The sequence below is a fragment of the Tupaia chinensis genome, unplaced genomic scaffold (genome assembly GCF_000334495.1).
Source record: "Tupaia chinensis unplaced genomic scaffold, TupChi_1.0 Scaffold000159_1, whole genome shotgun sequence".
Classification (NCBI taxonomy): domain Eukaryota; kingdom Metazoa; phylum Chordata; class Mammalia; order Scandentia; family Tupaiidae; genus Tupaia; species Tupaia belangeri.
Genome location: NW_006159630.1, coordinates 8,878,856 through 8,890,868, shown reverse-complemented (window position 1 = coordinate 8,890,868; position 12,013 = coordinate 8,878,856). Strand labels below are relative to the sequence as shown.

The following is a 12,013-nucleotide window of genomic DNA, read 5'->3' as shown; positions in this document are numbered from 1 at the left end:
TCTATGGACAATCGCTAAGTAATCATCACTAGGCTAAGACAGAGTTAAGCCTCAATTTATTTCTAGTTTTGAGTTTTTTCCTTTTTTTTCCATTTAAACCTAAGCAAAGAGAAAATATGTTCATGTAAATGAGAAGATGGGAGAGAAAAGATGTCATGATACAATATTGTCATTCTGTTCTTCGTACTCTTCTCAAGTTCCAGGTCTCAGATCTCAGGGAGGTCCATCATTGGACATTACTTTTCAGGATTTCTCTGTTGACAATTCAAATAGATCCATCTTCAACACAAGAGAGGGTCCGAACTGCTAAAGGATCTGTGCCCAGTGGTTAGTGATGAGGGACCTTCACTTTCTCCCCATCAATACCCACATGGCACCACATACAGAATGTGGGACATCCTATGGACAAATCACCTGGCTTCCCCAACAGAAAACTAAGGGGGAAGGGAAAAAACATGGATGACTAAAAAAAATAAAAGACTTAAAAGACAATGCAATGTAAAAATCTTGTTTGGATTCCAATTCTAACAACGCAATCTTAGAAGATATCTTTAAGAAGATGGCAGATGGGGCCAACAGGTGGTGTGGTGATTGAAGTGCTGGATTCCCACATAGCCAACCACAGTTCAAGTCCAGACCTGGTGGCTTAAGAATCATGCCGGGTACATGTGCATGTGTGCCTAAGATCCCAGGTGGAGAATGGAGGAAGAAGGGATTGTGGCATGACCATTCCCCTGGGGAGGATGATTTCTCACTTTCCCTCTGTCTCTCTCCATCTCTCATAGAGTGCATGCACACTATCACAAAAATCTTTAAAAAAAAATGATGGAAATTTCAAATATGTATTGGATAATAGATTATAAGTAAGAAATTATATTCATTTTTTGGTAAGTCTGATACTGGCACAATGATTATATTTTTTGAAAAAGTCATTAAGTTGGTCCAGCTGGTGGAATGGTGTTTTAGAAGGCTGGACCCCACATGGTAAATTGTGTAGTTTGAGTCCTGGACCAGGTGGCTTAAGAAACACACCAGGTACATGTTCAGATGTGCTCAAAATCCCAAAAGGGAAGAGAAATGGAGAAGAAAGGATCGCAAGTGATCATGCCCCATGGGGAGATACTTCTGTCTCTCTCTCTCTGTCTTTCTCTGGCCAGTACACACATCCTCTGGCAAGAAAAAAAAAAATCAATCAGTTAAATATATGTATAGAATTTACAGGTGAAATTGCATGATGTGTGGGATTTGTCATTACAAATTACTCTTAACCTCCCAAGAAGACTGAAGGGAGGCAAATGAGATTAGCTAAATGTCAATAATGACTGAAGTCAGCGACATAAGCTGGGATGCATCACAGGATTCTTTCTGCCTTTTTGCATGTTGGGAAATCTCTATAATAAAAAGTCTTTTGAGGACCAGCAGTTAGCGTAATGGTTATGTGGCTGGACTCACATGTAGTCGACCGTGGTTCGAGTCCGGTGGCTTAAACTCACGCTGGCCATGTGTGCGTGCATGCTCAAGATCCAGAGAGAAAAATGGAGGAGGAGGGAGTGTGGCGTGGGCATCGCCACTGTGGGGTGATTTCTCATTTTCTGTCTCTCTGTGTCTCTCTCTGTCTTTCTGGTGAGTGTACGTGCCCTATAGCAAAAACCTCCCCCCCCAAAAAAAAAAGTCTTTTAAAGAGGAAGAGAAAGAGAAAAAGAGAATATTTAATTAGCACCAACTACCTATGCATCAGGCAGGCCCTTGCTAAGCCCATCCTGCATGCTTCCTTTTTTTTTTGGAGAGGTTTTTGCTATACAGTGCATGTGCTCGCCAGACAGACAGAGAGAAACAGAAAGCAAGAAATCCCCCCTTCAGGGGGATAGCCACGCCACAATCCCTTCTCCTCCATTCTTCTTGGGATCTTGGGCATGCATGCACACGCGCCCAGCGTGAGTTTTAAGCCACCAGGTCTGGGATTCAAACTGTGGTCAACTACATGGGAGTTCAGCAACATAGCCATTATGCCAACTGCTGGTCCCACATGTTTCTTAATCTACGAGTCTCCAGGCTACTACCAAACAAGCCTCCTTCCGTCGAAAAAGAATCAGAGGCATTTGATAAGCTGGGGAATAAATATTGTCGAAGAGTAAGCCATTAGCACCTGGGAACACAGATGCAACAAGGTCAGCTAGGTCGCATGGAGAGAAGGGAGAGAAATGTCAGAATAAACGTGTTTCCATTTACAGCTCTTCTACCCCATGCTACTTACCCCTGCAGCAAAGCCAAGACTTCCATCTAAGATCCGCCTCTGAAAACGAAAACAAGACGTTTCAGTTTCTAAAGAGCCACAACACGTGTTTCCCAGAATGAAAGGACACCACAGGCTAACAAGAGCCACCTGATAAAGAGCGACCCCCGCACTCCTGAGTCTGTCAAAAAACAGGACAAGACCTGGGGAAGAAGGGGTACTTTTTAAACCTTCCACCCAGCCCCTAACCAATCAGAAGTGTTCTTTCACGTGGCCTGCGCCAGCCCCTGTGCTGTCTCAGCTTTCCTGTAACTATTAACATCACAGACAGAACCCCTTAAGTGTTGATGAGCAGCAGGTAGAACGACCAAAGCCCTCACACAGTGGGAGTGTGACTGGCTCAGCACTTCGGGAAGCCATTGGCCAGCACCAGTGAGAAGCCGGCACGACGGTGCTCGCCTGTCCAAGCAATTTCCGTACCAGAAACCCAAACTGCAAAATGTGCAGAGCAGCACTGCCTGTGAGTGCCGAGCAGGAGGCACTACCCAGAGCCCCATCAGTAGAATGGATCCACCAACGAGGGTACGGCCGTACAATGGAACACCGTACAGCAACGAGAAGACAGACGTAGTAAATATACAAGAAGTTCATGGGAAAAGTGGAAGCATGAGGGTTTTTCGATGCAACAAAACTAAAATTCATGCATCGTTTTTTTCTTTTTTCTTTCTTTCTTGTTTTAATTTGCCAGAGGGTGTGTGTGCTCACCAGAGAAAGGCAGAAAGGCAGGGAGAAAGCACTCCCCAAAGGGGCATGGTCCCATCCCAATCCCGTCTCCTCCATTTCTTCATCCGGTCAGGATCTGGGCCATTCACACACATGTATCTGCATGTTTTTCAAGCCAATGGGACCAGGATACAGACCTGGTCAGTCATGTGAGATCTGGCTCCCTTAACCACCAGCTCACAGGGCACACACCATAGTATTTTCATAATACACATTTTCCGCCAACTTTTTGAAGACCCCCTCATATTTCACACAAATATGAGGCAGGGTCGTTAAATAAGTTGGAAGGTAAATAGGATGAAATGAGCCACAGAACAGTGCATACTGTATCTGATTACTCCATCTGAATGACAAAGCTCCAACAGGGAAAGCCTTCCCTGATGTCAGAGCTGTGGAGGAGGATTCATCAGCTTGGAGTGGAGGCTGGGGTGGAGGTGGTGACTGAAAGGGAGCCTGAAGGAGCCCTCAGGGCTGGTATTATTCTGCTTCTTAATGTGGATACTCGTTTCACGGGCATTTGTGAAAATTGCTCACACACACTGTGCATTTATACAATGTGCGCTTTTCTATATAAGTCTTACAACTCAATAGAAACATTTTTAATGACCGTCAGTGGAGGAATGAACCAACAAAGTGTGGTATGTCCATTCAATAGAAGGAATACTCTTCAGCTTTACAAAGGAAAGAAAGTCAGGCACATGCTACCACTTGGCTGAGGCCTGAGGACCTTAGTGAAATGAAATAGCCAACTGCTCACAAAGTCTTTTCACTTTGGGAAACTTGACACTAATTCAGTAACTCCTCATCCCCACCCCGGCCCCTGGAAACCTCCAAGCTGCTTTCTGTCTCTATGCACGGGACATCTCCAGATATGCCATGTCTAGATTCCGAGTAACCTGTGGTTCAGGGTTGTGTGTCTGGCGTTCCAAGTCTCTGATCTGTCAGTGCCAAACTTCCCTTAGGAGGGGAGGAGGGCATGGAGCCCTTACGGCCGCCATCAATACCCATGTACTGGTCCCATTCTCTAACAGAGTGGCTGACTCACCAGCTTCCTCGACATGTCCTTGTTTCCAGATCCATCTCATGGCATGTTTTGTTTTTTCTCTTAATTATGATTTCTAGTTTACTTATAATCAATGTGTGTCTTCGTAGGCTACTGTAGGGTTTCTTAAGGCAAGCGTAGAGTGCAATAATCAAATCCGTGATCACCCATATTCATCTTCTTGAACATTAAGATCCCATAATGTTGTGCTCATGTTAATGGTCATATTGGTCATATGAGTTTTTTCTGAAATATGTATTACATGGCCCATATTTTCACTCTGCTGTGACACTGTCCCCTAACATCCCTTATTTATCTGCATGCTCGTGTCCGTTATAAACTCTCTGTTCAAACCATCTCAGTGGCTCTCCCGCGCCACTCCCACACCTGCTAGGCTGCAGTGCTGAACCTCCCTGTGCATCTCCCAAGAGAGCAGTCGACGGCTCAAAGGCTGAGGACTGGGGAAAGTCCAAACTGGAGAAAAGGATGGAATTTCAGGCATATGAGGTAAGTGTGGGTGTGGAGGGATGTGGGTGTGTGCAGAAAGTGTGGGAGGACATGCAGTGTAGCAGGGGAGAGATGTGGGGATTCGGGATGACAGGGATACAGGTGGGTCGTGGGGGCATGAGAGGGAGTGAGGGTGCTGACGGTATGGGAGGGATTCATGGGGGATTCATGGGGTTAGGTTAGGGGCGGGCAGGCCTGGGAATAGGAGGGGAATGGGAAGTGGGTCTATCTGTATTCACCCCAAGGGGGAGGAGGATCAAAGGTCCTGGGGATGGGGTAACTGAGAAGGAAAACAGACACTCTCCCTCTGCTTGAGGCCTCTTCAGTCTTACAGCTAACCCCAGGTCACAGGGGAGGGCAGTTCTGTCTGTGACCTAATGTTCTTCTCGGCCATGCGTGGCGCCACCTGCCCCAGGTGTGAAAGACACAAGGCAGAGGGCAGAAATGAGGCGGCATGCTCAAAGAGGCTCGATCACGGGGCTTCTCCCTTCCCATTCCCTTTGAGGCAGGGGTGTGAGTCAGGAGACAGGAAGGTGATGCCTGAGGGGTCTGCAGCAAGCACATACCTGCTCTCCGGCTGGGTGGGGATTAGGAGAAAAGAGAAAAAAACAGCCACAAGACCCAGCTGCCCACCAAGTGGAGCTGTGCCCAGGGACGTGAAAGCGCCACGAGCCTGCTCTGTGGGGGGAACGGTTTCACAGGCGACCACGAGTCCCCGTGAACGTGCAGCACCGACACGAGGTAACTCACCTGTCCACTAGAGAATATGAACACGAGAGCCGCGCCGGCTGCCGTCATCCCCCAGGTGAAGAAGGTCCCCAGCAAGGCCTGGAACACGGAGCTGTGGCCTTGGAGCATGCTGGATACAGCTGTGTGCAGAGGAACGAGAGGGTCAGTGCCCGGGTCCGCCTCGGTGGCACACACTGGTTCTCACGGGCCCTCTGTCGGGGCTTGCGTCTATCTGGACTGAGGACGTGCACCCTCCTGCCATGCTGTTCCCCACGGTGCTCAACCACACGGCACGTAGTCTGGGTTTCTCCTCCCTGCCCCACCCCCCCAGGTACCAGAGATCCTCTCACTGAAAAAGAGGTGGGGGAAGGGGGTGGAGGAAGGATGGGGGTCCTAGAGGGACTTCAGGGCAGCCCGTGAAGGAGGGTACCGCAGAGAACCAATGCAAACAGGCTGTTTCACATGATCCTGGAGGAAGGGGGCCAGGAGGGCCCGATGCAGCCCTCCCTCCTGACCCCGTCTGCTCACTCCACCTTCCGCTGCCTGTCATCTGCCCTCAGTCTCCCCAGGCACAGGTGACTAGCTCAGAGTCCCTCTTAAAGCTCCGCCATCTGATTCCTGATCACACCTTCACAGCTCGCCATGGCGGCTCCCCTGCCCGCCTGGAAGCCCAAGTCTCCGTGAAGCGCCGGCTCGACCATGCTACTTAGGGCACCCTGTATGCCCTCTAGGTCCTGCCTCCAGGTCTCCGCTCACACAGTTCCCTCCCAAACACCTCCCTCCAGGCCTCCAGACTGGCACCCAAGGTGCCCACTCCACCCGAGGCCCGCTTCACCGTGGAGGCCTTGCTGACCCCCGCCCCTCCCCACCCCGCAGCGCTTTTCTGGTGCTTTCCCTGTGCAGGCTCACCTCTTTAGTTGCCCAAACGGGGGGTGATGCTTTTTCACATTCGGCACCCCTGCACAACAGGGCTCCGTGGCACCTGAACAGTATTTGCTGAACTGCCCACTCACCTGGACAGGGCAGTCAGCAGGGACAAGGGGAAAGGCCCATGAATGGCACTCCCCTGGTCAGCCTGCACACTGCTGCCTGGGCTGAAGGCAAGAAGATGAACGGGAGGCCTGAGCACCTCCTCCGGGCTCCAACATGTTTAAAATTCTCGCTCTGACATGACAGGGAGCCAGACCTCTCCCTGTGGAAAGTTACAAGGCAGAGAAGCTGCTGTTGAAAAGCCCTGTGTTCTGGCACGCATGCACACCAGGGCCAGGGCCTCATCTCAAAGGCTTCATTCAACTGCCCCCTGCTCCTCCAGCACCCATAGGGCTGGCCACGACCCCACTGGCCTCAGCCCTGCCAAGCCCTGGTGCTCTGTGAGGAAACGGCAGCCCTGGGCCTGCAGATCAAAAGCTGAAGACGCTGTCTCTGACCCTAGAAGGAAGCCGTGGCAGAGAGTGGACAGGGCCTTATGCCAAGAGGCTCACAGCACAGCCAGATGCAAACCTAGGAAAGGCCAGGGACACAGGCAGACCCAGGTGAGCCAGGTGAGGCCAGGCTCGGCCCCCATGCTAGGAAACCGAGGAGATGAACAGCATCGGTGATCTGCAGATCCATTGGTCTAGAAGGAGCTCACAATGGGAACTGCACCAATTAAATTAAATTTAATTAATTAATTAATTAAAGGGGGGAGATGATTTTTTTTTTTTAAATAGGGGCCTTGGGACCAGCAATTGGCGTAATGGCTATGTCGCTGGACTCCCACGTAGTCGGCCGCAGTTTGAGTCCCGGATCTGGTGGCTTAAACTCAAACCAGGTATGTGTGCGTGCATGCCCAAGATCCCAAGAGGAGAATGGAGAAGAAGGGATTGTGGCGTAGCCACCACCCCAGAGGGTAATTTGCTTTCTGTCTCTCTGTTTCTCTCTGTCTTTCTGGCAAGCGCACATGCCTTATAGCAAAAACCTCTCAAAAAAAAAAAATAAATAATAATAATAATAATAAAATGGGGGCCAGTAGGTGGTATGGTGGTTAAGGCACTGGACTCCTTACATGGCTGACCACAGTTCAAGTCCCTGACCTGACAGCTTGAAAATTGCACTGGGTGCATGTGTGGGGATGCCCAACATCCCAGGAAGAGAATGGAGACAGGACTGTAGCGTGTTCAGCCCCTTGGGAGTGGGGGTATTTCTCACTTTCCCACTATCTGTCTCTCTCTAATGAGTGCACATACCCTGTGGCAAAAACCTCAAATTAAATAAATAAATAAATAAATAAATAAATAAAACTGCTGAGCTGGTCCCATGGCCTAGTGGTTAAGGGAAGCAGATCCCACGTGGCCAACTGGACCCAGCAGTTTGGGGGGTGGGGGGAGCCACCAGGTGTGTGTGTATGCATGCCCGAAATCCTGATGGGTTGGAGAAACAGAGGAGAAGGAATTGTAACATGACCATGCCCTCCTGGGGGTATCTTCTCACTCTGTGAGAGTCTCTGTCTCTCTCTCTCTGGTGAGTGCATGTGCCCCTGGCAAAAAAAGGACAAAAAATGCTATTTGTCCCTGCTGCAGTAGCACACACTGGTTGATGCTGCTGTGAGGCAGGCTGAGTCCACAGGGGAGGCTCAGGTTCGATTCCCAACCCACACTAAAAGCCGGTGTGGCAGCACAGGTCTGTAATCCCAGCTACTCAGGAGGTTAAGGCAAGTGATCTGGACACAGAGAGGCCCCATTTAAAAACGAAACAAAGCTAAAACCTACTCTTCTACCTAAGTCCCCTTGTTAAGCCACCCTAAAAAGAGTGGTTTGTGTTTGTTTTTAAATCAAAACATCTGCATCACTTCGCCAATCCTATTTCCAGATGCTGATGGATAAAGTGTCAAACAGCATTTACCGCTGCCATCCTGAGTATTCACCATCCAGGACAGGTCAGAACAAAAACTCCTCCTTTCTTCCCCCCACTACCTGAATGTGCCCTTTACAGCCAGAGGAGAGAGCAAACAACCTGCGTTTGCCAACAGGCCAAAGTCAAAGCGGATCTGTGGGCTGGGGAGCAGAGGGAGCCTGTGGGTGTCCCTGGTGGTTAGTGGGACGGGGAAATCACTCTGCAAAACCTGTAAATGGGGACGGCTGAGCACCTGAGAAAAAAGAAAAAGGGACCCAGAGGGAAGCCCAAGGCCACCACCCTTTCGTACTGGCACTGCGACCCCACAACTTCTTACAGTTGTGGCCTCCATCTGCTGTTGTAAATCCTCGCTTCTCCAAGGACCCCAGGAACCAGCCGCACTGGGCCCCCAGGAGCTGGTTAGAAAGGCAGGATCTCAAGTCCTACCCCAGATTCGCTGAATCAAAATCTGCATTTTGTCAACTTCCAAGGGGGGGGTTACTTAAGCACATTAAAGTGCGGGAAAGGCTGGTCGAAAACTAGAACAAAGCGCGCTTCCCTGCCCTGCAGAAGGCTGGCAAGGTGGATGAAGCGTCCTAAGAGAACAGAAGTTTCTGCAGGGGCCCAAGAGAATGTAAGTTTTCTGAACCAGGTGGACCAGTAACACCTTAGGAATACAGAGCGGCAGGCAGTGCACGGCAGAGGCAGCTTAGCGATGGGGCTCGGACTCCCTTGTGAGCTGGATATTAATACAGTAAGCTTTGACTAGTGAAGAGCGAGGATCATTCTGTGCCCACTCCGACATTAAAGATGCCAACACCACCCACATGTGTGCAAGTTCTCCTACAGCAGCACATGGGGTGTTCCCGGCTGATGGAGGGCTTCTTTATTTCTTTTCTCCCCCTTTCCAACCTGTTGTACCCCATCCAAGAGTCAGCCTGGAGATGTTGGTGAACTTGCACAAGTGCGAACAGCACGGGGTTGTGTAACTCTGGGCCTTGGTGACACTGCCCTCATGTGCCCTGACTTCAGCAGGGGAACCCAAAGGAAGGGTTCAGATACGACTGTGAAAAAGTTCTCTAAGACCTTGCACTCAAAGTGTGGTCCCGGATCAGCCGCCCTGGGAACTGGTTAGAAATGAACTGTCTCAGGCCCCACTCAGACCTGCTGCACGGTAACCAGCCTGTCAGTCACATCTCTGACCCCGAGCCAGGGGGAGGGGCCTCCAGCAGTTAGAACTGTAACCACCTCTGCTCCCGGATCAGGATCCGGTGCCCCACCACCCCCACCATGAAGCGATGAATGAAGGGGATCCTGGTGGAGCACCGTGAAGGGCGGGCTGGCACTGCCCTGCGGCTCACCCTGGAGAGCGACAGAGGGACGCTCCGGGCACCCTCCACCTCCCTCTGCCACTTTCCACAGCCTCGAGCTTCTCCTCCAGCCCCCTCCTCTCCCCAGGAGTACCTCTCCCAGTTTGCTGCCCTTCTAGTCCCACACTCTTGTCCTGACCGCCCCAGACCCGGGCCATTCGGCCCAACCAAAGGCGCTGAAGGAGAGAAATCCGACTCACTAGGGTGCCCTCTCCAGCCCCCACTCCACTTCCATCAGCCCCCGCTGCCGCTCGCTCGCCGGCTCCACTCTGCAGTCACTTCCTGCTTCCCTCCTGGCACACGTGTCCCTCCAGCCACCAGGCCCCGCCCTGCCTGGCCGTGACAAGCAAATCCCGCCTGAAGAATAAATTCTCTGGTTCACAGCCTCTGTAGGCTCGGGAACAGATGAGGGCGGGCGGAACCTGGCCTGGAGGCCAAGCTCGTAGCTCTCTGCCTGCCTGAGCCTCTGCGGTGCTAGCGGACGCCAGGAGGAAGGAGCGTTTGCAACATTCCGGATGGGACATGTGTTGACACCTTTGGCAAGCCAGATCCAAGGCCCACAGTGAGCAGCACAGCAGATGTGGGGGGAGGGAGGAATGTGTGTGTGTGTGTGTGTATGTGTGTGTGTGTGTGTGTGTGTGTGTGTGTGTATCAGCACCGTTAGCCCTCAAACCAAAGCTCCTATTGGAATAAACCAAAGGGATGTCAAGCGGATGGCTGGCACGTCCAGAAGTTCTGATTCCGAAACTCTGGGGCCTCCAGAGATTTTCTGTTTTGAAGTAGGAGCCGCTGGGTGTGCTGGGGTTGCCCTTTGAGATGCCCTAGGTCAAGGGTTTTGCTCCCCAAGGCTTCGGGGAAGACATAAGATGACTGGGTTGAACCAAAACCAAAGTAAAACAAGTGAAAACAGGTTTTCTGGTAAACTCTGAATTTCAAATATTAGGTCATCAGGAAAATCTTTCATTTGCATATTTTTCTATGCAAAAGAAAATGTATCATGACTTTACCGAGGACCCAATAATTTATTAGTATAAGTATATCCCATGCCAAATTTGAGATATACTTATGCTGAAGACATATTTGTTACCTGAAATTCAAATTCAGCTGAGTGTCCTGTATTTAACCTGGCAACCCCACCAAGGGTAACGTGGGCAGAAAAACTGCCTGTGATCACAGTGGTCACAGACCAAGGATCCTTGTCTGCAAAAAGCTGCCAGATGTGCAAAGAGGTCCGGATCGGAGGGGCCGGGTAGCATGTCAGAGTAAGCACTGCTGATAAATTGTCCCAAGACACCTCAGCAGAAAAGGGCCTGAATCAGTCTGGAAACCTGTGGTTTCTTTCTCTTTCAAAAGTACTTTTCATTTTCATACCTAAATTTCTTTTCTTTTTCCCCCTTAAAAAATACCCTCGGCCCAGCCTGGTGGTGCAGCTAGTAGCATGCTGGACCACAGTGCTGGAAGTCACGTGGCTGGACCCACAGTTTGAATCCCTGGCTAGGTTGGCCTGGGACATGGCGGGCTTGCCTGTGGGTGACCAGGATCTGACAAGTTGGAGAATTGGGGAAGAGGGATCACGGTGTAATGAGACCCTATTGGGGTGGTTCCTTCTCTCTCCCTCCCTCTCTCTCACTCTACCACGAATAAAAATAAAGTTGGAGAAGAAAAAGAGGCCCTCAAAGTTAAATAAGCTTCAGAACCCACAGAACCTGGATAGACCCAGGGTAAATGTGTATAGAGATTTAAGCAGGAAAACAAACAGCTTCCTCAGGTAGGCAGAATAGTTCCCCCTCTCCACCAAAGGCATCTCGTGCTAGTCCCTGAAACTTGTGACTAAGTCACCTTCTGCAGCAAAAGGGTATCGGCTGATGTGCTTAAGGGTGCTGAGATGAAAGATCATTCTGGGCTATCTGCGTGGACCCAGGGAATCATGAGGGAACTTACAGAGGAAAAGAGAACAAGAGGTGACCGTGGGAGCAGAGGTCAAAAAGATGAGAGGCCGCAAGTCAAGGAATACCTGCAACTCCCAGAAACTGGAAACGGCAAGGAGACAGACTCTCCCGCAGTGGCTCCAGAAGGAACTCAGTCTTGCAGACAGCTTGATTCTGACCTCCAGAACTGTAAAATAATTAATGTGCATTATTTTAAGTCACTAATATTGTGGTCATTTGTTACAGCAGCTGCAGGAAACTCATACATTTCCTTGTTGCCTAGAACCATCTGACTTCATGCACGCTCTCCTCCAGTGCTGCCGTGAACCACCAGAATCCACGCTGGGTCCTCACTTACTGTCATTACAAGGCAGGACTGACAAAATAATTGGCCAGGCTGATGCAAAATGAAAATAGGGGATGTGGGCTAGCCCGTGGTGTGGTGGTTATGGCAGCTGGATCCCTCATGTGGTTCAAGTCCTGGCTCCAATAGCTTGAAAAATACACTGTGTGTGTGTGTGTGTGTGTGTGTGTGTGTGTGTGGGGGGGT

General features: G+C 50.4%; 1 protein-coding gene across 5 annotated transcripts in view; it reads right to left on the bottom strand.

Annotated features, from left to right (window-relative positions):
• The window catches only part of SLC39A11 (solute carrier family 39 member 11), a 383,280-nt gene extending 371,649 nt beyond the window's left edge, over positions 1–11,631 (bottom strand). For 4 of the 5 annotated variants that reach the window (XM_006145878.2, XM_014586793.1, XM_006145882.2 and 1 more), the window contains exons 1-3: positions 9,736–9,838; positions 5,316–5,434; positions 2,255–2,293 (exon numbers count right to left, since the gene is read on the bottom strand). In XM_006145878.2, the coding sequence (XP_006145940.1) occupies positions 2,255–2,293; positions 5,316–5,423 (147 nt within the window). In that variant the 5' untranslated portion in view covers positions 5,424–5,434; positions 9,736–9,838. Of the gene's footprint in view, positions 1–2,254; positions 2,294–5,315; positions 5,435–9,735; positions 9,839–11,549 lie in introns of those variants that run through there. The other variant, XM_014586792.2, reaches the window with a different exon arrangement.
• Positions 11,632–12,013: the final 382 nt, after the last annotated feature.